This window comes from Chanodichthys erythropterus, chromosome 4 (genome assembly GCF_024489055.1).
Source record: "Chanodichthys erythropterus isolate Z2021 chromosome 4, ASM2448905v1, whole genome shotgun sequence".
Taxonomy (NCBI): Eukaryota; Metazoa; Chordata; class Actinopteri; order Cypriniformes; family Xenocyprididae; genus Chanodichthys; species Chanodichthys erythropterus.
This window is the reverse complement of record NC_090224.1, coordinates 25,536,894-25,562,849: the sequence shown is the minus strand read 5'-3', so window position 1 is coordinate 25,562,849 and position 25,956 is coordinate 25,536,894. Positions and strand designations below refer to the sequence as shown.

General features: G+C 41.1%; 1 protein-coding gene across 2 annotated transcripts in view; it reads left to right on the top strand.

The window, feature by feature from the left end:
• Nucleotides 1–4,892: 4,892 nt before the first annotated feature.
• Nucleotides 4,893–25,956, top strand: part of sptlc2b (serine palmitoyltransferase, long chain base subunit 2b) — a 31,769-nt gene continuing 10,705 nt past the window's right edge. For both annotated transcript variants that reach the window (XR_010894989.1, XM_067384645.1), the window contains exons 1-9: nucleotides 4,893–5,097; nucleotides 15,265–15,459; nucleotides 16,140–16,294; nucleotides 19,511–19,659; nucleotides 20,658–20,782; nucleotides 22,531–22,624; nucleotides 23,934–24,039; nucleotides 24,402–24,621; nucleotides 24,714–24,840. Coding sequence is in view for 1 of the 2 variants with exons in the window: in XM_067384645.1 (XP_067240746.1) it covers nucleotides 4,954–5,097; nucleotides 15,265–15,459; nucleotides 16,140–16,294; nucleotides 19,511–19,659; nucleotides 20,658–20,782; nucleotides 22,531–22,624; nucleotides 23,934–24,039; nucleotides 24,402–24,621; nucleotides 24,714–24,840 (1,315 nt within the window). In the remaining variant the exon portion in view is untranslated. The remainder of the gene's footprint in view (nucleotides 5,098–15,264; nucleotides 15,460–16,139; nucleotides 16,295–19,510; nucleotides 19,660–20,657; nucleotides 20,783–22,530; nucleotides 22,625–23,933; nucleotides 24,040–24,401; nucleotides 24,622–24,713; nucleotides 24,841–25,956) is intronic.

Here is a 25,956-nt window from a genome sequence, read left to right as displayed (position 1 = left end):
AGTGTGTCAGCAACACTCTTAGCAGAAATGTTGCAGAGAGCCACTGCCTCAGGATATCGTGTTGCATAAGCCACAATAACTAATGCAAAACGATGCCCTCTTGCTGAGTGCTCTAATGGCCCGATGAGGTCCATACCAATTCTATCGAAGGGGACCTGCATTAATGGATGAGGGTGCAAAGGTGCTTTGGGAGCGGCCGGTGGGTTTACCAACTGACATTCATGACAAGACGTGCACCACCTGTGTACATTTTCGTGAATGCCCGACCAAAAGAATCGGGTCATGAGTCGATTTAGTGTTGTCGTTTGTCCTAAGTGTCTAGCCATTGGATTAGAATGAGCCGCTTGGAAAAGCATTTCCCTGCGGCTCCTTGGAACTAACAACTGGGTTGTATCTTCTTTTGTCTGAGTGTCTTGGGTCCCTCAATACAACGATTTTTTTATGATCGCAAAATACGGATAGGTAAGCGGGTGTCCAGGGCTGGAGAGGCTGACCGTTGATGGTATGGACCTGTTCAAATGCACATTTCAGTGTCTCATCCTGAGACTGCTCCAGGGGAAAGTCATCTCGCTCCGAGAGAATAAGTCTCTCGATTTCGCTCTGTTTCCCCGAAGCAGTACTCAATGGTCCTCGATCAGTCTCACCCGCCTGCACTTGTGCGTCCCCTTCCGGTGCATTTTCCCCCCAAGAGGCATTCGTGCATAAACAACCCAATAATTCAGTAAACGCTGGCCAATTCATTCCCAAAATTAACAGATGCCGGAGGTGCGGATTAACTGCCATCTCAACACTATGCTTTTGACCCCGGAATTGGATAATGACAGGCACTAAAGGATATTCTACCACATCCCCGTGCACACACTGCACTTTAACCACGCGGCTTGTATCCAATGCCCCAGATTGAATCAGGCTTTGATGGATCGAGGTTTGGTTACATCCTGAATCCACCAAGGCCTGATAGGTACCCCCCTTGATACTCACAGGTATTTGGTACCAGCTAGCTTGACCGGGGGCAGCCTGTGGGACATCCGGGACCCGGACCATTGTCCCCACCTCCATTACAGGACACCTACCCACAAAATGCTCCGGGTCCCCGCAATGCCAACAGGCCGACCCAGACCTCCCCGCTGCTCTAGTGGCAGAGAGTGGGGTAAACGATTGGCGTGGAGAGAGCGGAGAAACAGAAGCGGGGTCCGGCCCGGCAGCGGTCAGTCCCGCCCCCCCTCTCGGACTCACAAACTGACCCTGGTCATTCCCACCCCGCCCCCGGACTCGAGGAGGGCCGGGCGGACAGGACCTAGGTAGAGGGATAGGGTGAGAGAGAGAAGGAGGTGGGAGAGAGGGAGAGAGAGAAGCAGATGGCAGAGGTTCGCTGACCCCTGGGCACGCCACCATGTGGTCCTCCGCGAGATGGATGGCGGAGTCCAGCGACATGGGGCAGTGGCACTGGACCCACTCGGCCGTCTTTCTTGGGAGCCGAGTGATGAACTGCTCCAGCACCACATGATCGATGGCTACTGGCTGACCAGTAGCCATTTGCGGCAGGAGTCCCAGAGCTGTTGGGCCATCACGAAGGGCCGGCCGGACTCACCCATTTCCAGAGAGCGGAAACACTGGCGATGTTGTTCCGGGCTCCAGCCGACCCGCTGGATGATGGCCCTCTTGAGGTCGTCGAAGACCAGGAGGTTCTGTACTGGCAGCTGCTGTGCCGCCACCTGTGACTCACCAGAGAGCAGTGGGATCAGTCTCATGGGCCATTGGTCCCTCGAAGAGATCAATAAATGCCTCCAGATCATCTTGGGGCCCCATTTTATTCAGTGGCAGGTGGCTTGGCACAAACAGCTGCCCAGTGGTCTCCATACAAACCTCCTGGTCGATCCAGCTCCGGAACCTTTCGCGGTCCTCCTGCTGGGTTTGCAGAATGGCTTGGAAACGCCTCTCCTGGTCGTTTCATAAATCCAGCAGGGCCTGATGTTGCTCTTGGTGCAGGACTGCGAGGGATGCGATGACGTCCGCAAATGGCGTGGAAGACGATGCTTGCATGGCGGCTGCTCACCTTCTTCCTTCCCGGTTTCGGCACCAGTGTAACGAGGTTCTTGGAAGGGAAGGAAGAGGACTGGGTCGGTTTGACTGCTGACGGTGGCTTTTTATTGGAATAAATTCACTCTCAAATCAGAATGTTGTGCAGACAGGCACAAAACCTAAACAAAAGTCACAAAATAACTTTCACTCCAGCAGCGACTTCAGGGCTCAGTAGTATCCACCAGTCAGCAGTCCTCTTTCTCGCCCACTCCTGTTTCTCCTGGCGTTTTATACTCCCTCCACACCAATTACTGTAACAAGAGACAGGTGTTCGTTATTTGCATTTAAACCACTCACTCACTGTGCGTCTCCCGACTCTCTCTCCCACTGCAGACCTTGCTGAACCACGCCCCCCTCGCCACAAATGCATTATTTTTTCTTTTTATAATCTGAGCTCAAAGATGGTTGTGTGCTTAATTGGTACTTGAGCTTAATAGGTAAGTTTATCCTATATCTGTGTAGAATTTGAATTCATCAAATGGTTTAGAAAATGTAGTTTTATAATGGCTACAAAATGAATGGGCTTACACTGTATGTGTGAGTCGGCGCAGACCACAAAACGTGTAGAACCCATTTGAATTCTGCACAGAATGCTATATTTTAAAGCGATAAATAGGATCTAATAATATAGGATATAATATAGGATATAATGCTGCACATTCCAAAGCTGTGTGCCTTTAACAATGCTTGATTCAGAATTCGAAGCATGCAGCCTCTGAATTTGGACAACGGCTGCTTCCACAATCGCATACTCTCTTAAGGAGGTACTTATTTTGAATAAGCAATTACTTCATGACTGCTAAAAAGTTTGTTCTATATAGTATGAATGTGTGTAGTATGAATGTAATCTGGACGTCCTACATTAGCCATGCTGTTATTATCATGTGACCTACCAGGGTCAGTTGCGTCGCTTCACTGTCATTGCCTCAGGGAATAGCAAAGTGTCCATCGTATGCACACTTTAGAATCTTGTAGTAGGCACTTTTTACCTACTTTTTTAGGTAAAAAAGTACTGTGAATTCGAACATTCTTCTTTTGTCACATACTGTTTTTCGCCTGCTGATTTCAGATGCAGCCACAATTTTAGTGTGTGAGTGTTTATGTAATGGGAAGTAAATTTCACTGAGCCTTACCTTCTGACATAGCCACAGAAACCTAACCTTGGAATTCAGGAGGAAAATTAAATGAAACGACAGAAATACTTATGGTATTTCAGAGTATTTTGTGGTATTTCCAGTTTTAGGGTGTCAATAGGGTACAGATTTATTTTTAAAAAAGCTGTTAAACCAAAAATCCCATTGTGTAAACTATTATTTAACAAAATTAATAAAGCACAAGAGATATCTAGTTTAAAACACGTAGAGATTTGTTTATCTTCCATTTGTTTGTCAATAACTAAACCAACATTTGATGCCAAAGCACTGTTGGCATAAGATAAAAAATTTGGCACTCAATTCTGGACACAGGTGATTATAAGCCATGTCCTGACCTGAGCGTAAAAGTGATTATGACTAATCAGTCTAAAGACACAGGAAATTGTGTCATAGCAGTGATGTTTGGTTGATGGCACCATGAGAATGTGCAAAGTCTCAAGCCCTGCACTTGCAACTACGAGTCATTGCTTGCAAAATAATAATAATAATAATAATAATAATAATAATAATAATAATAATAAATAAATAAAAAGTAAAAAAAAAGTCCACAGAAAGTGTAGTTATGGCCTCCACCAGTAGAGGGCCATGCTAACCATGAGCTACCCTCTACAGAGTTACAGCATGCTATATTTTATATAAATTTTTGTTTATGTTGTGCTGGCTATCTTGGATTTATATTAATACCTAACTATACAAAATCATGCAATAGTTTTCTGGATGCCATTGTAGAAATTGCATTGTAGAAATTTACAGTCAACCATGATTACATTCTCTGAGCAAAAGTAATAATGGGATACCAAGATAGAGTAAAATTCTGCTGGTCATATGACCTTAACATGGCAGCCCCCCTGAGGAAACCCACTCCATTTAAAATAAAATGTAAAATATGTAAAATATCACCTAACTGTAGATTATATTAAATAAATGAGCAAAATGGTGTAAATTACTTAGAGCACTCTTGAATCTGCTAGCTGTTACCCATTTTGACATGGTTACTATATTAGCCAGATTACTGAGATTGATTGATTTTATATTTGATTAATATTTTATTTTATATTTCATAATTATTATATTATGATCTGTTTTGTTAAGGTTTATTGCTAGAATCTAGCGAAGTCAAGCAAATCAAGGTTATAAACTATAATCAGAATGTCTCAAATTGTGTTAAGGTTAAAAGTTAAGTCCTTGTTGAAAATTGTTTTATGTATTTATTTTGTTTGTTTGTTTGTACCTTATTTGTGAAAAGTGAAACTCTGAAAAAGAGAAATTCTGAAAATCACTCTTTTTTTTAATTAATTTTTCTTTTTTAAGAACAGACATGAAAAAGTAAGTATCGTGGTCTTTTTCACAAAACAGCTGTCAATAATGCTTGCATACAGTTCGATATTTAACGTATAGCCTACTGTGTCAGTGTTTCCATTACTCTCTGGAGCTTATCTAGTATCCAATCAAAAACGCGTAATGTGTGACGTAAACACAGAAGGTTGGTTGGTTCACGCCCATATGACGTAAGTCTGTTAATAAATATTCATTACCAACCCACGCCCACAAAACGTTCCCCATCTCTCCATTGGCTGTGAGTTTGTGTGGAGGGCGATGTCTTTCCTGTAATCTAGGAGTGGGCGTATCTTTGTCATTCGACGGTTTGGTGGATTCGGGAACTCCAGTGAGATTACACAAGTGAAGCAGGAGACACCGTACACATCGCCGGCCTGTCATGACGCTAAACTCCGCTAAGCTTCTAAATGGAGATACCTTCCACCGGACGAAACAAGACAAGAAAGCTGTCGGAAATGGGTTCGTGAAAAACCATTGCTTGTTTCAGCAGCAGCAGAAGAGATACCGCCGCCCGGCGGAGAAGGTGAGGCCGCCTCCTGCGCTACATACACCCGGAAACACGCTCCAGTGTACACACAGTAGCCTCCTGTTCTGTTTACAATGAGTTAAATCACAATAAATCACATAAATAAATTATATTTAATATAGGAATTATATTGAGTTACGGATATTGATTAAGGAACGGAACGTTGATCTGGTTTATTTTTGTGTGTAGGGAGGGGGTGTTTGGGTGTGTGTGTGTTTCAGGACTTTTCTTCTGTTCAAACAGTTAATCAGCCGAAATTAAATTTAATAGAATCTTCTCAACTAAATTTCAAATACCATCATATTATTCGATTTTTTTATTATTCATATTTCATATTTTATGTATTATATTTCAATAACCATTAAGTCACATTTTAACTGAAATTATTAACTGTGTTAAGGAGTTAAGGAATTTTTAATAAATTCCAGATCGGACATTATCTGCTTATAATTTGCTGAAAGCAATTTATGAATCAAATAAGAGCTTTTAATACGTTTCAAATACAGATGATATATGAATCTATATATATATATATATATATATATATATATATACACACACATAGTGGGGTTTTTATTTGTATATTGTTTTTTTGTTTGTTTGTTTCTCAACAACAGCTATTAAAATATAATAAAAATATGTATATCATATGATTATATCAATAATCATGATTCACAAAAACATCCCAATTTAAGATGGCTATGTGTTTGTTTGCGATCACTTTTGACTCAAGCATTATAGTTATTTAAATATAGGCCTACCCTTAATTTGTGATAACAAGCCCAGGCCACCTCATTTAAAGAACATAATGCTTGAAAAGTTATGACTACATTTTAGAGACGCACGATACTACATTTTTCCACCGATACTGATAGCCAGTTATCCAGAATTGTATCTGCCGATATTGATAGTTTGATTTTCTTAAGGGAAAAAAAATCTCTCCCAGTTAATGCTGTAAACTCTTCAGGGAACCCACTCATTCTGTACATTACTATAATATTAGACATTAAAACTAATTACTCAAACTATTACTTTACACTCAAATAAAAAATTAAATGTTTGTACTCAACTCAGTTACACATAAAGTAGTTTTCATAACTTGTCTTCATGACAAATTGATTCAAACATACAGATATAATTAACAGTAAAAAAAAGTTCCTCTCTAGTGTTTTTTATAGCTAAGCTAACTAATGAACTGTGAACACTGGATAACTTTCCTGATGTAAATGCAACGGTAAGTGACATATTGTTCACAAGCTGTTTTATTGACGTCTTTCCACTGTTGAAACACAGATTGAGCAATTACATGACATGACATGATACATTTCAGTAAGATGTACTGTATCTTTCAACAAACCTTCTGATGTGCATTCATGTATAGTTGAGCTATAACAACTTATTAATATGGAATAGATGACTCGCACTCCACACTACCACTTGAACCGAGGCGCTACCGCTCTCTGTCACTTCACATTTAAGATTGACAAAAATGCCATTTATTGTTTGACTTTCGTGTTAAAATGGACAGAATTGGACAAAAATATTAAAATATTAATATTTTTGTCATGCAAATTTTTAAAGTGCCATTCTTCTGCTAGAATAAACTGTCCCTACCCTGACCTCTTAACTGAGGTCTTGTGCCCATATGGTAAACTGCTGTTCCCTTTCGATACTTCACTCGTACTGCTTGTGGGGAAAGGTCTCCTTTTTCCCCGTTACTGAAGCCTTTTTCAATAACGCAGTGTAACTGCATCGTCATTGGTTCACTCATAGACAAGTTGTTGAACCAATGATGGCGCGGCATAGCTGTGCAGCCTATGGCGACAGAGCGCACGAATATTCCCGCCGAAATGGGCGGGGTTTAGGGCTATATAAGCGGGCGTTTCGCCACAGGATTTCAGTTCTCTCTCCTTCAGTGACGACTTCACATCGCTCCTTGCTGATCTCCGGCTGAAGCATTCGCCGCCTGGAAGAAGCTCGCCTAGAAAGAAGCTCTCGCCGCCGTCGAAGAGGCTCCCGCAGCGGACTTCCCCATGCGCAGTACGAGTTCTCACTGTGAGAACATGAGTCTCGCCTCTCTGCGCTCGCGGATCGCCTTCTTCAGTGAAGACGATCTCGCCGCTCGCGCCCTCCCGTTTTATTCCTCACGCGAGCCAGCTAGGAAGAGAGAGCGGGGCAGAGCAGCCCAGCGCACGGAGTTGGATGACGTCACGCCGGCTTCCCCACGTGCCTCACCCTCTCCCCCGAGAGAGCAGTCCCTTGTCCTGTTCTCCCACCCTGAGCTGCGTCCCTCGGCAGATGCGAGCAACCTCATCTCTTTTGGCGGTTCTGAGGGCGAGCCGCTTGATGACTCCATGTCTCTCGCGGCCTCTAAAACCGAAGGTTGGGCCGGTGATTCTGACCCCGCCTGCCTTCCCTCGCTGGAGCCCATTGACTGCAAGCCGGGTATGGATGCCGAGCTCTTCCGCATCCTCTCGAAAGCAGAAGGGGTTTTGGACCTTGAATGGGCTCCGCCAGAGGAGCCATCACGGAGCAGGCTCAACGAGTGGTTCCTGCCGGGTTCCTGCCAGGCCCCTCGTCAACGCGCCGCACCGTTTTTGCCAGAGGTTCACGACGAGCTGACGAAGTCGTGGCATGCCCGGTATTCTGCCCCTGGACGAAGCAGTGGCGGCTCACCTCTGTCCCCCCACGGCTGTGGGTTGGAAAACCAAGAGGGCCCTTCCATCCAAGCCCAGCAGGACCACTTCTGCCCTGGCTGGCAGAGGATATACATCTGCGGGCCAGCCCTGCATGCCACAAAGGCCACAGCTCAGGCCATTGGACGATCCATGGCCAGCCTGGTCGTGCTTGAGTGCCATTTGGGGCTCAACCTGACCGAGATTAAGGAGATGGACAAGACGGCCTTTTTGGATGCCCCGGTCTCTCCTTCTGGTCTCTTCGGGCCAGCAGTAGAGGGCTTTAAGGAGCGTTTTACTGCAGCACAAAAGTCGTCCCAGGCTATGCGAAACTTCCTGCCTAAACATTCTAGCTCCACGTCTGCTTCCAGCCGCCCCAAGTCTGCGCCAGCTCAGCAGAACAAACCTGCCCCCTCTACCTCTCAGGCAGCACCACCCAAGGAACAGCGCCATCGTAAGCACTCCTCCTTCCCGAGGCAACGTCAGGGACCCTGGCCTAAGATTACGCTGGACCCGACGGCTCCAAAGCCCTCCTGATTTTTCAGGAAGGAAGAGGATGGGGCAAAGTCTCACCACGGCCGGACCACACCAAAAGCTCTTTCGTTCCACCCCCCCCCCCTGCCTCGTTCAGCTCCGGGTGTGGGAGATATGTTCAGTGTTGTGCTAATTGGGCCCAGTGCTGCGTCCATGCAAAACGCCATTCTTATGGCGAGCACTATGAATATTCTACCTTCTCTAAGAAAGAGCGAAGTTCATTTTCCACTCTCTCCGGTGCACGGGCCCCAGATTGGCGGCCCGCCACCCGATACCATTCAGCCCCTTGTCACACGGGCCGAGGCCTGGTGGGCCATCCCCGGAGTGTCAAGCTGGGTTCTGGGAACCATAAGTCGAGGCTACTCGCTTCAGTTCGCCCGAAAGCCCCCGCGCTTCAGCGGGGTGCTTCAGACTTCAGTCAACACGGACGACGTTCATGTCCTCCGAGCCGAAGTCACGTCTCTTCTGAGGAAAGGAGCTATAGAAATAGTCTCCCCCTCAGAGAGCAATTCGGAGTTCTACAGCCGTTATTTTCTAGTTCCCAAAAAAGATGGCGGTCTCAGACCCATCTTAGATCTCAGGCTCTTGAACCTCTCCCTCATGAGACGGAAGTTCAAGATGCTAACGCTGAAGCAGATCCTCGCGCAGGTTTGCCCTGGGGACTGGTTCTGCTCGCTGGACCTGAAAGATGCATACTTTCACATCCAGATAGCCCCCATCACAGGCGATTCTTGAGATTCGCGTTCAAGGGTGTGGCTTACCAATATACGGTCCTTCCATTCGGACTGTCCCTAGCTCCTCGCACTTTTACCAAGTGCATAAACACTTTCCCCACTGAGACAGATGGGAATCCGGGTTCTCAATTACCTCAACGACTGGCTCATCCTAGCCCAGTCACGAGCCGAGCTGGAGCATCACAGATCCGTGTTACTCAGCCACTTGGAGTGCCTGGGTCTCAGGGTCAACTTTGCCAAGAGCTCACTGCTCCCCAGCCAGCGTATAACGTTCCTGGGTGCGGTTTTCGACTCAGTCCGTATGACGGCTGTAGTCTCTCCAGAGAGCGCTCTGGCCATTCAGCAGCTCACGGCATCGGTCAGGAACAGAGCCTATTTCCCTCTGAAGTTTTTCCAGAGAATGCTAGGTCTGATGGCTTCCGCCTCCCCGGTTTTGCAGCTCGGCTTTCTTCGGATGCGGCCTCTGCAGTACTGGTTAAAGTTCCGGGTCCCTCCTCACACCTGGCAGCACAGCCGCCTGCGTCTCAGGGTCAATCAGGCCTGTTTGGCAGCTCTGAAACCCTGGATGAACCCTTTATGGTTCAGCCAAGGGGTACCCCTACAGGCGGTGTCCAGAAGGACGGTGCTCTCAACGGATGCGTCCAACACAGGTTGGGGCGCTCTTTGCGAGGGCAGACCGGCCTTCGGCTCGTGGTCTCATGAGGAATGCCATCTGCACATCAACTGCCTCGAGATGTTGGCAGTGATTCGAGCCCTTCATGCGTTCCAGGCACACCTGACAGGGCGCCACGTCTTAGTCCAGTCGGACAGCATGACAGTGGTGTCATACATAAATCACCAGGGCGGTCTTTCGTCCAGCCGCTTATGCGCTCTGGCGAAGCGCCTTCTGGAATGGGCATCACCGAGGGTTCAGTCGCTCAGGGCGACTCACATACCCAGGAGAACAAACTTGGGAGTAGACATGCTATCTCTGAGCAATGTCCCCTCAGACGAGTGGATACTCCACCCCCAGACGGTTCTCATGATCTGGGAGTTCTTCGGAAAGGCAGAGGTAGACCTCTTCGCTTCAGAAGGCAACTCTCACTGCCCAATTTATTTCTCGAAGGAGGAAGATGCCCTGGCCCAGCACCATCCTTTATGCTTTTCCCCCGATCGCTCTGATCCCACAGGTCATCAGACGAATCAGGGAAGACAAGCACAAAGTCCTCCTGGTGGCCCCGCTCTGGAGGAGCCAAGTTTGGTCCTCAGAGCTGTTCAGGCTTTCCACAAAAGCTTCGTGGCCGATCCCCCTGAGACTGGACTTCCTCTCTCAGGCGAACAGGACGATTTGGCATCCCCAGCCAGAACTCTGGGCTCTGCACCTCTGGTCCCTCGACGGGAGCCTGCTGACCTCCCCGGGGACATGCCTGATCTTTGCCGGTCTTTGTTGACTGGTGTTCTACACGCAGCATAGACCCAGTGGAGTGTGACGTATCTCCGATACTGTCTTTTCTCCAGGAGCGTTTGGATCTGGGTCGCAACCCTTCAACGCACAAAGTTTACATAGCAGCCATTGCAGCGTTTCACGCTCCTATCGCTGGCCAGTCAATGGGACGAAACAACCTCGTGGTGCGTTTCTTGAGAGGTTATAGGTGATTAAATCCTCCTTGTCCTCTCACTGTTCCCACCTGGGACCTCTTTGGTCCTCAGAGCTCTTAAAGGGCCTCCCTTTGAGCCACTGCGTTCAGCTGACCTCAGGCCCCTGACGCTCAAAACCGCTCTGCTACTTGCACTAGCACCAGTTAAGCGAGTTGGTGACTTGCAGGCCCTCTCTGTGAGCCCTGCATGCCTTGAGTTCGGGCCCAACGACTCAAGTCGTTTTGAAACCTAGGCATGGCTACGTCCCTAAGGTGCTCTCGACTCCATTCAGAGTACAGGTTATTTCCCTCTCCGCGCTTCCTCCCTCGTCGGACGAGCGAGAGCTGGACCTACTCTGCCCTGTCAGGGCATTAAGGACCTACGTTGATCGATCACAGCCTTTTCGGCAATCTGATCAGCTCTTTATCTGCTTTGGTGGCCGCACCAAAGGGTCTTCGGTCTCAAAGCAACATCTTTCGCGTTGGATAGTCGACGCTATTGCTCTTTGTTACTCCTCTATGGGCCTTGACTGCCCCATAGGAGTTAGAGTGTGAGAATGAGAATGTTAGAGAGTTAGAGAATGGCTTCCTCTTGGGCCTGGTCTAGTGGAGTTTCGATTAAAGACATCTGTGAGGCGGCTGTCCACTTTTGTCAGATTTTATCATTTGGACGTCCCGACCTTACAAGCTCGGGTTCTCTCGGTATGATCCAGCTGCCTCTATTAAGCTCCGCTTCATGCCACTCTGGGAGTTAACTCCCTTTTTTTAGTGTAACGAGGGTTCGACGGCTCCGGCCTTCTCACTTGTCCTCTGGTTCCCTCACGGTGCCCAAGACAAGTCCAGTCGTTCCCTGCCGTGGCACGGCGCGGTTGAATTCGTTCCCCATACGCAGTACGAGTGAAGTATCGAAAGGGAACGTACTCGGTTACTAACGTAACCTCGGTTCCCTGAGATACGGAACGAGTCCTGCGTTACATGCCGTGCCACGAGGCTGCGGCTTCAGTGTCGTCGCTTCAGTCGAATGACCTGAAATCCTATGGCGAAACGCCCACTTATATAGCCCTAAACCCCGCCCATTTCGGCAGGAATATTTGCGCACTCTGTCGCCATAGGCCGCGCAGCTATGCCGCGCTGTCATTGGTTCAACAACTTGTCTATGAGGGAACCAATGACGATGCAGTTACACTGCGTTATTGAAAAAGGCTTCAGCAACGGGGAAAAAGGAGACCTTTCCCCATACACAGTACTCGTTCCGTATCTCAGGGAACCGAGGTTACGTTAGTAACCGAGGACGTTTCATGTCATAGCTGCTACTGTGTTGTCAATTTTAACACAATCAGAGCTATATAATGACCAATTAGCACCAAGAACTACCCATGTTATAAAACAAATATTTAGTCAATGTGCATTAAAGTGGTTGGATGTGTTCTGGAAATTTGCTTTAATATATCTTCAAGTATTTTCACATTTAAATGAACATGAACTACTGTATGATAAACATATAATGTTTGTTAATGACTTACTATGAAGTTATTTTATAGCTCCCACTTCTAATGCTGAAAAGCATCAACACAGCCAATTAAATTGAGATGAATGGTTATGAGATGGATTGAATGAATTGTTTGGGGTTAGTGTTCACTAACTTGCTTTGCTTGTCTCTGTTTGTATTGACACAAGCTTGGAAAATAACAGTGTGGTGTTCTGTCATGTAACTGGATAGCAGCGTTTTGTTCTTTGCAATCTGAGGATGTTTGCCCTGAACACATGGGAGCAACAATTTTTCCAAGAACACGAGCGTGTTGTCAAGCTAGTTTTTCTCGAGCTGGGTCCTAATCATACAAAATGGACCTTTGGGTCAGGTGTGCTGTACACCATTGTGGGTTTTTTTTGTTTGTTTGTTTTTTTGTTTTTTTTACTACAGCTTCCAGTAAGCTAAACGCAAATGCACATACACAGACCATAAGTAGGTCTGGTCAGTATATTGATTATTAATATAATAAATTGAAAATTAAACAAATAAATCAATTGAATTAACATTTAATTTCCAAAAATAATGTGATTGTTAGATTCTTGTCTGTGAATCAGGGGCCGGTTGCATAAACATTGCCATTGTTAAGACTGTATCTTAAGTATTATTATGACCAACCAGCAATTAGTCAAGGGGATATTACTTTTTAATATCAAATTAGACCAATCTACATTTATGTAACTGAATTAAAACTGTTATGAAAAATGTGTTAAATGTGCAGTAAACGATTTTTGAGAATCATTGTTGAACACTGTTGATATTTGAAATCAACCCCATTGCTCCGCCCCCAAAATGAGTGAGTGGATATCTCTTTAAAAGCTAAGATGGCGAACAAATGACAAGAAAGAACAAATAACATACAGTGCATAAGAGTATATAAGCAAGAGTTGGTTTTTGGTTGTTAGTCGACAGCAGCACACACTCAAAACCATTTGTTACTCACGTATGGAGCAGGAACAATGTGTCTTCAGCGTACATTTGGAGGCTTTCCAGTGCTGGAAAGCTTTTCTAATATTAAAATGAGTCTTAAAGCTCTTGCCTGATCATAACCCTTCTTTTTCCAGTGATATTCTTCTGACTTTTATCTTTTGTAATGTCTCTCAGCCATCTCTCTTTCTACAGTCTTTCTTCAAATCTCCCTCTCTTGCTCACTCTCTCTCCTCCCCCATCATGAGTGTGTTCGCCCCTGACTACTGATTGGCTGCAAGTTTGTTGTGGTGCTCAGTGCGATCCCACTTCCAACAGCATTTTTTATAAATCGCTTGCTGCACCTTTTAAAGAAAAAATGTTATGACTAACGTGTAAGACTAGTCTTTGCAGTTTATGCAACTCCGTATGTATTTTTGCTCATATACGTTTTTTTTTGTTTGTTTTTTTTTCTCTGGTTTCGCTTTTTTTGGCCAATATCAGATTTAAGTTTGAACTGGTCACACTTTAACTGATGCCGAACAATAACAAAGATATGGAATTGGTCCAAATCAGAATTGAAAAGATCATATTCCATGTTACTTATAATCAAGAAAATCTGATTTTGCTTGCAGTCATTACATATCCCATGTATGGGGGGGAAATAGGTCTTTTAAGCCATTTCAGAAAAAAAATGCATAAATAAAGGGAACATATATAATCCAGCCCTACTATAAAAAGTTTCAGTAGTTTGAGGTAACATTTCTAGTCCATATTAAAAGAAGGTTTTGGCTGCCTTGTTTCAGTTTTGATAACTGATGGGCAAATATAACACATCCCCGTATTTAGCAATGTAGGTTTTCCCCACAAAAGCTTTCATGCTCAGCATTGCCACAAACTGTGTTAACCCTGACTTACTTCTGCTTTACATAAAAAGGCTGATTCAGGATCTGAAATAGAGGGATCAAGTCATTCCTTACCAGAAGGGCAGGTTTTAGAGTAGCGTGACTTTGACTTGATCACATGCTGTGAACAGTTTCAGTCCCAACTCTAGTTTCACATTATCCATAGAGAATGTGAGTGGGTGATTCAACTGTTATTCAGTTATGCAATTTTTTTTTAAAGGCTTTTGTTGCTTACTCTCCCAAGTTAAAAGAGCCCATCCCTAAATTTCACTATTATTCTGGGGCCGTATTCACAAAACTTTTTATCTTACTACTAAGAGTTCTCCTAAATAGCAGTAAAAGTTCTTGGCTAAGAGTTTTCTCTTAAAACCTATTCATAAAGCTGCTGAGACAAACTTTTACTAAGGAATAGACTGAAGTCTTAAGCTAAGAGTAAGGGCGGGGGTTGCTATGGAGTATGCACACAATGATTGGCTGATGGGGGAGGAGTCAGCGATTTAATCATAGAAATATTGTAGAAATGATGTGTCATGTTTCCATATTAAAATAAAGGTTTTAAAATGCAAATGTTGCCCTATTCAAATATTTTTTTAATAAAAATGTTGCCATAATCAAAATAAAATGTTGCCATATTGTTGCCATAAAGGTTTTAAAATGTAGGCTAAGTGTCACTAATTAAACTAGTATGTACAGTTAATTGACCGACTCTTGGATGTCTGCATCTCAAGAGAATGCAGAATTCAATTACTCTATTCAATCATTTGTAAGTGTGATCTCATGAAAATCATTGCCACAGGTAATCAGACAATATTTATTTATTTGTTAAAGACTTATTTTTGGCATCTCATCGTAGATTCTCCTAACATTTCACAGACTTAGGAGCTAGTTTAAGCGCTAAAATGCTTTGTGAAATACACTTAGAGCAAAAATCTCCTAAAATTAGGACTGACATGCCCATTATTTTTAAGAGTTTCTCCTAAATCGACAAGTTAGGAGCTACTTTTAGCCTTAAGATGTTTTCTGAATATGGCCCTTGGTCTCCAATATTTATATACTCCTTCAGTGCTCCACCTACACTGAAATCATTTGTCTGTGGTCTAGACTACAGAACATCAAAATAAGTCTACTGTAATCTCATTTTTATCAGATTGGCTGTACATTAATGTTTTTATGCTGTTGATGTGTGTTTTGATTACAAAGTGGCCCTTATAATTTAAAACAATCAGTTGTTATATGTTTAGATATGTTTTTTTTGTTCCCCTACAGAACCATCATGCTTCATGCACTTCACCGCTTTACAACAAGCAATTTGTGGAGTCGTTTGAGGAGACGCCACTACTGGTGGCCGTCCTCACTTACATGGGCTATGGCATCCTTACCATTTTTGGCTATCTGCGAGATTTCCTGAGGGACTGGAAGTTCGAGAAGTGTCATCTGGCCAGAGAGAGAGAACAGCAGAAGGTAAAGTTGAAAGATTAAGATTTGGTTTGTTTGTTTATGGTGCTTGCCTTTTTAATAAAAATTGCATTTTTTATTTATTTAGTTTAGCACTGAATAAGCCATTTTACTTAACAGATGTTTAAATAAAGTCGAGACAAAATAATAACTGAATTTACACACATGTCCCTGTTCAAAATGTACACATGATTTTTGTAACCTGGATGTTCAGTGACTGATTTTTTGTTTTGTCATAGTTGTTCATGAGTCCCATGTTTGTCCTAAACAGTTAAACTGACCACTGTTCTTCATAAAAAAAACCTGCAGGTCCTGCATCTATGTTTGATTTCCAGCATCTCCTGCATGTTTGACCCATTTCCAGCAGCGATTGAATGATTTTGAGATCAATCTTTTCACACTGAGGACAATTGAGGGGCTCATACACAGCTATTACAAAAGTTGTAAACATTGATGCTCAAGAAGGCGATGCAGGCCAAGGGCTGTAAACATTTGAACAGTGTAAACTGCCGTTGGTCTTTTGGGAAACATGTAACTATCTTTTGTAGCTTATAAAGAGCACTACTAAACAAAAGAAATAAGAACTTATGGTCAAAACAAGAACAATTTACCTCAATCACCATGTTCAAAAGTTTACACCCTCAGCTCTTGTTATATTTTTTTTTCTTTTGATGCTGTGTTCCCAGGATTTTGTTCCACTGTACCAGGATTTTGAGAACTTCTACACCAGGAATCTATACATGAGGATTCGAGATAACTGGAACAGGCCCATATGCAGTGTCCCTGGAGCCAAGATGGACCTGATGGAGCGGGTCACACCTGACTACAACTGGACCTTTGAGTGAGTGTTAAATTGTGCCGACCCCATGATGTGATCCAGTCTACCAGATGCCATCAGAAGACATCTATTTATCTGAAATCTAAAACTAATCAACAGGGTTTTGTCTGAAACCCTAAATCAGCAACTTTCTCTGATTTCCAAACTAGTCAGCATGAAGAGATGGTAATTATAAGCAGAGTTTATTGAATTATCTTAGTTGCGTCTTTCTCAGTGCTCAGTCAGACTTCATCTGACCACTACAAATTCGACAAGTGTTATTTTACCAAACCAAAGGCATTGGAAATGACCGCTTCACAACATCGTGCCTTGACATTAAAGATGGAGACCGTTCACTTTTAACTTATAAAAGCAACACAGAACGTGTAGAAAATTACATAAAAAGATACAAATGAGTATAAAAACAGAATTATTGGCACCCTTGGTAAATATGAGCAAAGACAGCTGTGAAAATAAATGTGCATCGTTTATCCTTTTGATCTTTTACTCAAAAAATTCACAAAATTCTAAGCTTTCATTGAAGTAAAACAATTTTGGGGGGTAACTCACATTATGAAATAAATGTTTTTCTCCAATGCACGTTGGCGACAATTATTGCCACCCCTAGAAATTATTATGTGTAAAATACCTCATATCTGAGATATATCTGAAGTATATTCCCATTCATATTTAAGTTTTTTAGCGCACCAGGGTGACTAGGAGCATGAAATTGTCCAGCCATGACTTCCTGTTCCACAGAAGTATAAATATGAGGACACACAAAGGCCAAATTCCCTTAATCATCTTTTACAATGAGTAAAACCAAAGAATATAGTTCTGATGTGCAGAAAAATATTGTTGAGCTTCACAAAATAGAAAGTGTAAGAAAATAGCTAAAGCATTATATAGCATTGAAAGCCCTATTTCCAACATCAGGGCAATAATTAAGAAGTTCCAGTCAACTAAAGATGTTACAAATCTGCCTGGAAGAGGACGTGTGTCTAAATTGTCCTAATGTGCGGTGAGGAGGAAAGTTTGAGTGACCAAAGACTCTCCAAGGATCACAACTGGAGAATTGCAGAGATTAGTTGAGTCTTAAAGGTACAATTTGTGATATTTTTTTTCCGCTAGAGGTCGCTAGAAGCCTATTCAAAACAAAGGCGTAGTTTGATGACGCCAAGTTTTAGAGCGGAAACTTGGGACGTGGTCTACATCTCAACGGACGGTGCAAAAGAATAGGGATTGGTGTCTGGAAGAACTCATGTTCGTGGATGCGATTATTAACATTACTGTAGTATGAAGCAGAGCAGGGCCGAGTGTTGCGGGAGCTGAACGAGGAGTTGGAGCGATTGATCAACACACGCCTCACGAGCAGCGGGACTTTTATTATGACACAGTCGCCGGTGCCGCTTCCGCTTTTCCGGTCATGATTTTACGGGAGCTGTCCTTGTCGACAGAACCAGCGGCAGATGGTAAACAGTAATTATGTTCCATAAATAAGTAACACAATCCACCATAAAACGTGCAAGAAGTAAATAAGAAACTGCTTGAAGCAAGCTAGTGGTTTGCTGGACACTAGACACTACTTCCGCATTTGTCCACGGCACTGTTGTCATGTGGTTTCTACGTCAGTAAAGGCGGTAACAAAGGTAACTGACGTCATTGACAGGTGACTGCACTGCCCCGTGTCACTGTTTAGAATGGGAATTTTCTCATGATTTACAAGTAGTTGAAAACATTAGAGATATTGTTTGTAATCAGCTGGACAAAATATATAACACTAGCCTAGTAGTTTTTGGATATTTTACTGCAAAAGTTTTACATATTGTACCTTTATGTCTCAGAAATCCTAAAAAAAAAAAATAATAATCAAACTGCACCTACATCCCCACAAGTTATTCTGGAGGGTTTCAAGAAATATCCTCTGCTCTCATCCAGAAACAATCTCTAGCATATTCAGTTGTCAGACACGACTAACTTCAAACGGGACCTGCTTCTATGGTCAGATGAAACTAAAAAAGGAGCTTTTTGCCAGCAAACCCACCAGATGGGTTTGGTGCACACATGGATAAAAGTAGCCCATGCCCACGGTTAAATATACTGCTGGATCTTTAATGTTGTGGGCCTATTTTTCTGCTGGAGGTCCTGGACATCTTGTTCAGATACATGGTATTATGGATTCTGTCAAATACCAACAGATAAAAAATCAAAACCTGACCACTTCTGCTAGAAATCCAATAATGTACCTTGGTTGAATCTTCCATCAGGACAATGATCCAAAACAAACATCAATACCAACACAAAAATGTGTCACTGAGTACAAAATTAAGCTTCTGCCATGGCCATCCCAGTCCCCTGACTTGAACCCTAAAGAAAATGAGTGGAGTGAATTGAAGAGAAGAAGCACCAACATGGAGCTGGGAATCTGATGGATCTGGAGAGATTCTGCATGAAGGAATGGTCTCTGATCTCTTGTCAGGTGTTCTCCAAACTCATCAGGCATTATAGGTGAAGACTCAGAGCTGTTATCTTGGCAAAAGGAGGTTGCAAAAAGTATTGAATAAAAAGGTACCAATAATTGTGGCCAACGTGTTTTGGTCAAAAACATTTATTTCCTAATGTGATTTTTTTTTTTTCTTTTTTTTTTTTCTTCTTCTTCCCCACTTTCTTTCACATTCTTTTCCTTCAATGAAAGGTTAGATTTTTGCTAATTGTATTAATTAAAGATCAAAAGGATAAATAATGCTGATTTATTTTTACAGTCATCTTTGATCATATTTACCAAAGGTGCCAATAATTTTGACCACAACCGTATATACTCTTGTGTTCTGTATGTTCTTTTTATAAAGCGGATCATTCCGGTCCTTGATTATTATGGTTGAGCTGTGTTCGAAGCCATTGTAAATCACAAACATACACCTGTGATCACATTACATCAGTATTACTGCGCCACTGTGTCTGTGAGTTGCATCGTCTGTGTGTTGTTTGGAAACAATTCTGTTTCTTCACTTTATTTTTCATGAAGCATTATTTTGGTTCGCTTTAGCTATGATAAAGTGACATCCACATTTGGGGGCAATGAAGGGAGGGGTGTGTTTGTTTGGGTTGATTTCAGGTATCAACATTGTTTCTCAGAAATAGCTTACTGCACCATTAAAGGTGATGTCTGTCATTTTTATTAGTATTACAATTAATTTGTATTTTTCAGATGTTCAGGTTATTCCATGTTCTTTCCTGCAGACACACAGGGAAGGTTCTGAAGGATGTTATTAATATGGGCTCGTATAACTACCTGGGCTTTGCTGAGAATTCCGGCACATGTGCTGATGCTGCTTCGGAGTGCACTGTGAAATATGGCGTGGGGGTGAGCAGCACCAGGCAGGAGATAGGTAATAAATCTCTCTTAATCTTTATAGCCATTACTTCTCTGGTATAATAAGGGACAAATAATGGTCTGACACTTTTTGGGTAGGTTTAAATAGATTGATCAATTTTAAAGGACCATATACTTGGTCCTCTTATAGGATTACGAATTTGTTCTTTAATTTACGTTGACATGATAATTTTCTACCCTCTCACTGACCCTTGGAATACTTAATCATATATTCAGTTCTTGTTAGAGCCATTCATCCCATGGAATAAGGATATGCTTTTATGGTGAAATGGTGGAAAAGAAATGTGCAGCACTATGAAAGACTTTTATTTCTTATCAGACCTTTATCATCGTGTCCCTGCAACTTCTTTGGTGACAGAATGCTAAGAAGCTGATTTTCATCACTTTTTTTTTTCTTTTAAAAACATGATGCTAAGTTGACTTAAAAACATTTAACAAATATATTTACATTTAACAAATAAATAGGGATAGTTCACCCAAAAATTCTGTCATCTACTCACCCTCATGTTGTTCCAAACCTGTATGAATTTCTTTCTTCTGCTGAACACAAAAGAAGATATTTTGAAGAAGATGGGTAACCAAACAATTTATGGGCCACACTGACTTCCATAGTAAGGAAAAAAAATACTATGAAAGTCATTTGCGCCCATCAACTGTTTGGTGACCAATATTCTTCAAAATATCTTCTTTGGAACAACTTGAGGGTGAGTAAATAGAATTTTAATTTTTGTGTGAACTATCCCTTTAACTACAAAATTACTCAAAATGCCTATTCTTAGTCTAATCTGTACTAATTTCTGACCAAATGTATGTTTAAATAACAACAACATTTTTTTTTTACATTTATCATAAATGGCTTGTGTGGACTGGGAGTTTAGAATCCAGTGGATTATGATGTCTGCATAATGAATCTTTATAATAATAGAGCTGTTTTAGTGGTTTGTGTTTTAATTGTTGCATTATTGAGCTATTTTTTTTTTTAATCTTTTGCAGGAAATCTTGACAAGCATGATGAGCTGGAGAAGCTGGTGGCCAGGTTTTTAGGGGTGGAGTCATCCATGGTGTTTGGAATGGGCTTTGCTACAAACTCCATGAATATTCCTGCACTCACAGGAAAAGTAAGGGTTTTACTATAAGCTCCAACATTAAATCAAATGGAATGCTAAAAATCTCCTTTTCACATCAAACAAAGTAGGGTGGGAAGGAACAATGGGGTTCGGCCATTCTGTTTTTGTTCTTTTATTGAGATACTCCCAGTGACCATATCTGTTCCATGACAGATTTCTTTGGCACACACTGGTAATTTGTCATATAACATGTTATTGAAGGCCTTTATGCTTTAGAATGTGTACACACATTCCTGGTTTCATTCACAAAACATTTGATTAACATTCCAACTTGTCCTGCCAAATACAACATTAAACAACATTTTTCCCCATCTGGAAATCCTGTTAAATCATGATAAGAACTACTTTAATATATTTTGAATCCTATATTTGAAAATCATTGAAGAGTATCATTATGATGTGTGTGTGTGTGTGTATGTATATGTGTGTGTATATATATATATATATATATATATATATATATATATATATATATATATATATATATATATATATATATATATATATATATATATATATATATATATATATATATATATATATATATATATATATATATATAAATATAAAGAAGGTTCAGCTCTATTTCTGGGTCACTAATCAAATAAGCAATTTCCTTTGGACTAAACGTAAGGCAATATACATAAGAGCTTGAAGAACTTTAAAAACATTCAGTAATTTTCAGAACGCAAAACTTCCAAAAGGGCCATTTATTGTTGTAACACTGAAATTTTGCAATTTCTTGTTAGAAACCTGAATATATTAACACATGACTGTCCACGATTACATGTCAGTGACGCTTATTCTTTGTTCAGAAACTTGACTCGTCTTGTCATTGTAAAGTAATGAGGAAGTACAGATACCATTATTCCTAAACACCAGAAGAACTAATAAGATTAAAGGTTTGGTTTGTTTTGGCCCTGTTAAAAACTGTTAAACAAAACTGCATGCATTTTGTTGTAGAACATTGTTTTGGTTGTGCTTCAGCTGTGCGGATGAATATGGATCTTTCTCTAAACTAAAAAAAAAAGAGAGAGAGAGATTATCCTACTCCTCATAAAACATTCACTACTAGGCTTAAGAGATATAACCAGTTTAGTTGAAAAGGATCTCAAGCTGACTTTACTGCAGCTACACCCATTAATAGATACGGTACTTCCTTGAAAATAAATTCCAGCACAGCTTTACAACAACCATAATCAAATGGTGCTTCACAAGACAATAGACAATGCTTAATGAACTCCATTAGCTCCATTAGCCGAGAGCTACATATAATAATTTATCTGTTCAATAAAATACCTTACTAACCTGTTGAGTAATCAAAACACCATCTCCACTTTCTTCCAATTTCTCGCAAAATCTATCCTGTCTGGTCTAAAATATAAACACTTATAATGGGCTTACCATAGTGAATCAGGGTAACAAAAATGTTTTGGATAAAGGATTGATAATGTATTGAATGTTGTGAATTTTGAACAAAAAAGTTACATAGTGTACCTTTAAGTATGTCATACCTTGTGCTGCTAACGGTTGTGTGTAGCACCTGCAATTCTTCATATCCTTCTGAAGAATTCCAGTGCACCATCATTTGAGTCAAAAAAGGGTGAAAAATGGTCATGTGAAATGTTTCTTTTTATCTCTTCAACTCAGCTTTGTGGACTTCAGCCAACTACTTTAGTATTATTTAATGTGCATTCTTGCTTTTCATTCAAATGAATGTGTGTGTTTGTGTGTTTTAGGGCTGTCTGGTCTTAAGTGATGAGCTCAATCATACCTCTCTGGTTCTGGGTGCTCGTCTCTCTGGCTCTACCATCCGTGTATTCAAACACAACAGTAAGTTCTTGCTAATTTTTTGTCAACACTGAAAGTAAAAATGCTATCCAAAAAAATTAGAGCCAAATTAGACAGTATTTGATGTTTAATAATATACAGGATTGTGGACCAATGTGAATTCACAGTGGGCACTCTCTCATTACTAGGGCTGTAGTCAACCAAAGAAATGCTTAGTCGACCAAAGTCCTGTCCTGCGCAACGATCAGTCGACTTAAAAAAAAAAAAAAAAAAAAAAACAGACGCAATGTCTTTTTTGATTGAACATTTATTAAACAATTTTAATAGAGCATTTATAAAACAACGAAAAACGCGCACCTGACCACACCACACGCTACAAAAAATATAACTGCTAAAACTGCCAAATAATGAAAAATCCTAACAAAAGCTCTCGATTATACAGGCTGTATATTCTTCTTTACTTTCAAAGCTATGGGTTAACTTTTGTCCAAACGATCTAGGCGTTTTAAAACAAACACAAACGCCTGTGGCATGGCCTGTGGATGCGCCTAGTACATAACCAATAAAATATATAAACTTTTCGACATTAGACATAGCAAAGCTGTCTGACACATTTATATCTCGCTTACCGCTTTTAGGTGATCGGTCATATTGGTCGTTGAGCTATGGTAAGTTAGCTTTAGGCTGCATAGCTTGCACTCCACAGTCTTGTCGTCTTTTTTTGTAAAATGCAGCCAAACAAAAGATTTACATTTCTTGGACATTTTTTCGACTAAAGCCCAAAACAAGTAGCGTTCTAACTGAATGAATACAGCAAAACTACCTATATTCCTTACTGAGCGCGAAGCAGCAGTGCAGCCAGCCACAGGTGCGGTTCCCGAGTGTTCACGTGATGCGCTTAACTACGGCGCCGTTATAAAATAGCATAAATTAAAGTTTGGTATAAAACAAAGGCTAATTATATTTAGAATACAGTAATATATAACTCCTAATAAAAGGAATAAATATCAAGGAGTAAATCAATGAAAATTTCTTTATTGGTAAAAAAAAAAAAAAAAAACTGGTCGACCAATGAGCATGTCAGTCGACCAAAATGGCATTGACCAATTAGTCGACTAAACGACTAAAGTTGACAGCCCTACTCATTACTGAACACTTTTGGTTGCGGAAAAAATTATTTGTAGGTGATAAATGTACCTGTGAATAGGCATTTTGCAATAAGTGAACTTCTGAGGGAAAAAAAGCAATAAAATGATGCCTTACTTTGTTTTGTAAACTGCTTGCTAAAAGAACAGCATCTGCAGGTTGAGATGCATGGTCATAAATACTCATTTTTAACCATTCATTTCAGATATGCAAAGTCTGGAGAAGTTGCTCCGGGATGCTATTGTGCATGGCCAACCTCGAACACACCGGCCCTGGAAGAAGATCCTCATCCTTGTTGAGGGAATTTACAGGTACAGCAGAAGTCTTTTGCATCCATTCACTCTGTATACTCGTCTTTTCAGAATTTAGCAGTAAACTGATGTGGTTTTTGCAAAGCATATGTAAAGGGAGACTGGTTTGCATACCTTTTTCTGGTTTAGAGGAAGGCCATTACAATCAAAGAACTCCTAGAGGCAAGCAATAATAATAATGATATATTTACTGGGACAATATAAAATAAAGTTGAAATGTAAATAAGAGTATACTTCAAAATATTGTATACTTCCTGGCTATCAAATAGCTCAAAACCACAAAAATCATAAAGACTTTTTCACATATTGCAATAACTATCAATGAGTATACATTAATATTGGACCTGCATTCTTCTTTTTAGCATGGAGGGCTCAATTGTGCGACTTCCTGAGGTCATTGCCCTAAAGAAAAAGTACAAAGCTTACCTTTACCTGGATGAGGCCCACAGTATTGGGGCACTAGGACCAAGAGGCAGAGGTGTGGTGGACTACTTTGGCCTGGATCCATCTGACGTTGACATCATGATGGGCACTTTCACCAAGAGCTTTGGTGCTGCTGGAGGATACATCGGAGGAAAGAAGGTTTGTTGCCAATTTAGCTGTCATTTCAAATTCCAAAGTTTATAAAGGGTGTAATGAATAATTCTCACACTTTTGTATTTGTTTGTTTATAGGAGCTGATCGATTACCTCCGTTTACACTCTCACAGTGCAGTTTATGCTACCTCAATGTCCCCACCAGTCACCCAGCAGATTATCACTTCTATGAAGTGCATTATGGGAGAGGATGGCACCACATTAGGTGAGTTTACAATTTTATTGTAGATCAGTTCTAATAAATATTACTTGGTTGGAATAATCTTTGTGTGGCTTTCCTTCAAGATAATATGTGTAGGGTAATACCTAATATTGTAGTAATAGTAATGGTGTAATTGTACATTTAAACAGTTTATAATGTAAAAAAAAAAAAGAGCCACAAGATGGCAGCATTAACTCACTTAACACTGTTGAAAAATTCAGTGTCCAATTATGTAACCAGGGCCCTGTTGTTTAAAAAAGTTTAATCTGGATCAGAATATTCTAGATGTGGAAATCCTATGTTTTGCTATCCAGAATCTGGTAATCCATCTTTTTTTGGTGCTGGTTTGTCCAGATGCACACCTTTTCAGATTACCATATCTGTAGTAACAGTGCTCCAAATGTGATTACATTTCATACTAGCTATGTAAAGTACAACAGGTAGAAGAATCAATGTGGGTCACTTTAAGTGTTTTTATTTAAAGAGAAAGAAAACCACATAAACAAACAAACATCCTCTTTCTTTTTCAATTTCCTTTAAACAATCAGACTGCTATGGAGGCGATGGGGGGGGAAAAATATGCATTGGGAGAAAAATTATATATTTTAATGCTTTTGCATTATCTCACAAAAGTTTTCTCTTCCCCCAAGAAACTTTGTGCTCATTTGCAAAGAACACAAACATTTTGAGAGTGAACGCAATGTTTCTTAATAGAGCGCAAAACCATTAAAATTAATTTTTCCTCTCATCTCATATTTTTTCATGCATTAAGGGATGCAATTGTTAGAAACTACTTTTAACTGGTTCACATCCAACTAATTGCATGCCAGATCTAAGTTCAAGATAAAATATTAAAAAGATTTAAAACAAAATGATAGTAATTATAACATTTTTACAACATTAAATAAATTAAAATAAAAAATAATTTTTGTGTCCATTTTATCATTCTGGTACTTTTTTTAGGCTCACAGAGTATGGTTTGTTTTGTAATATACAGAAAAACACAAGAATGTACACAGGTGAACAGCATGTGAGCCAAAGTACATCATGCAACAGTGTTTGTTATATTGGATTTAAAGAGTTGTGGTTATTTATAATATAAGGCATGTGTGAACAAAT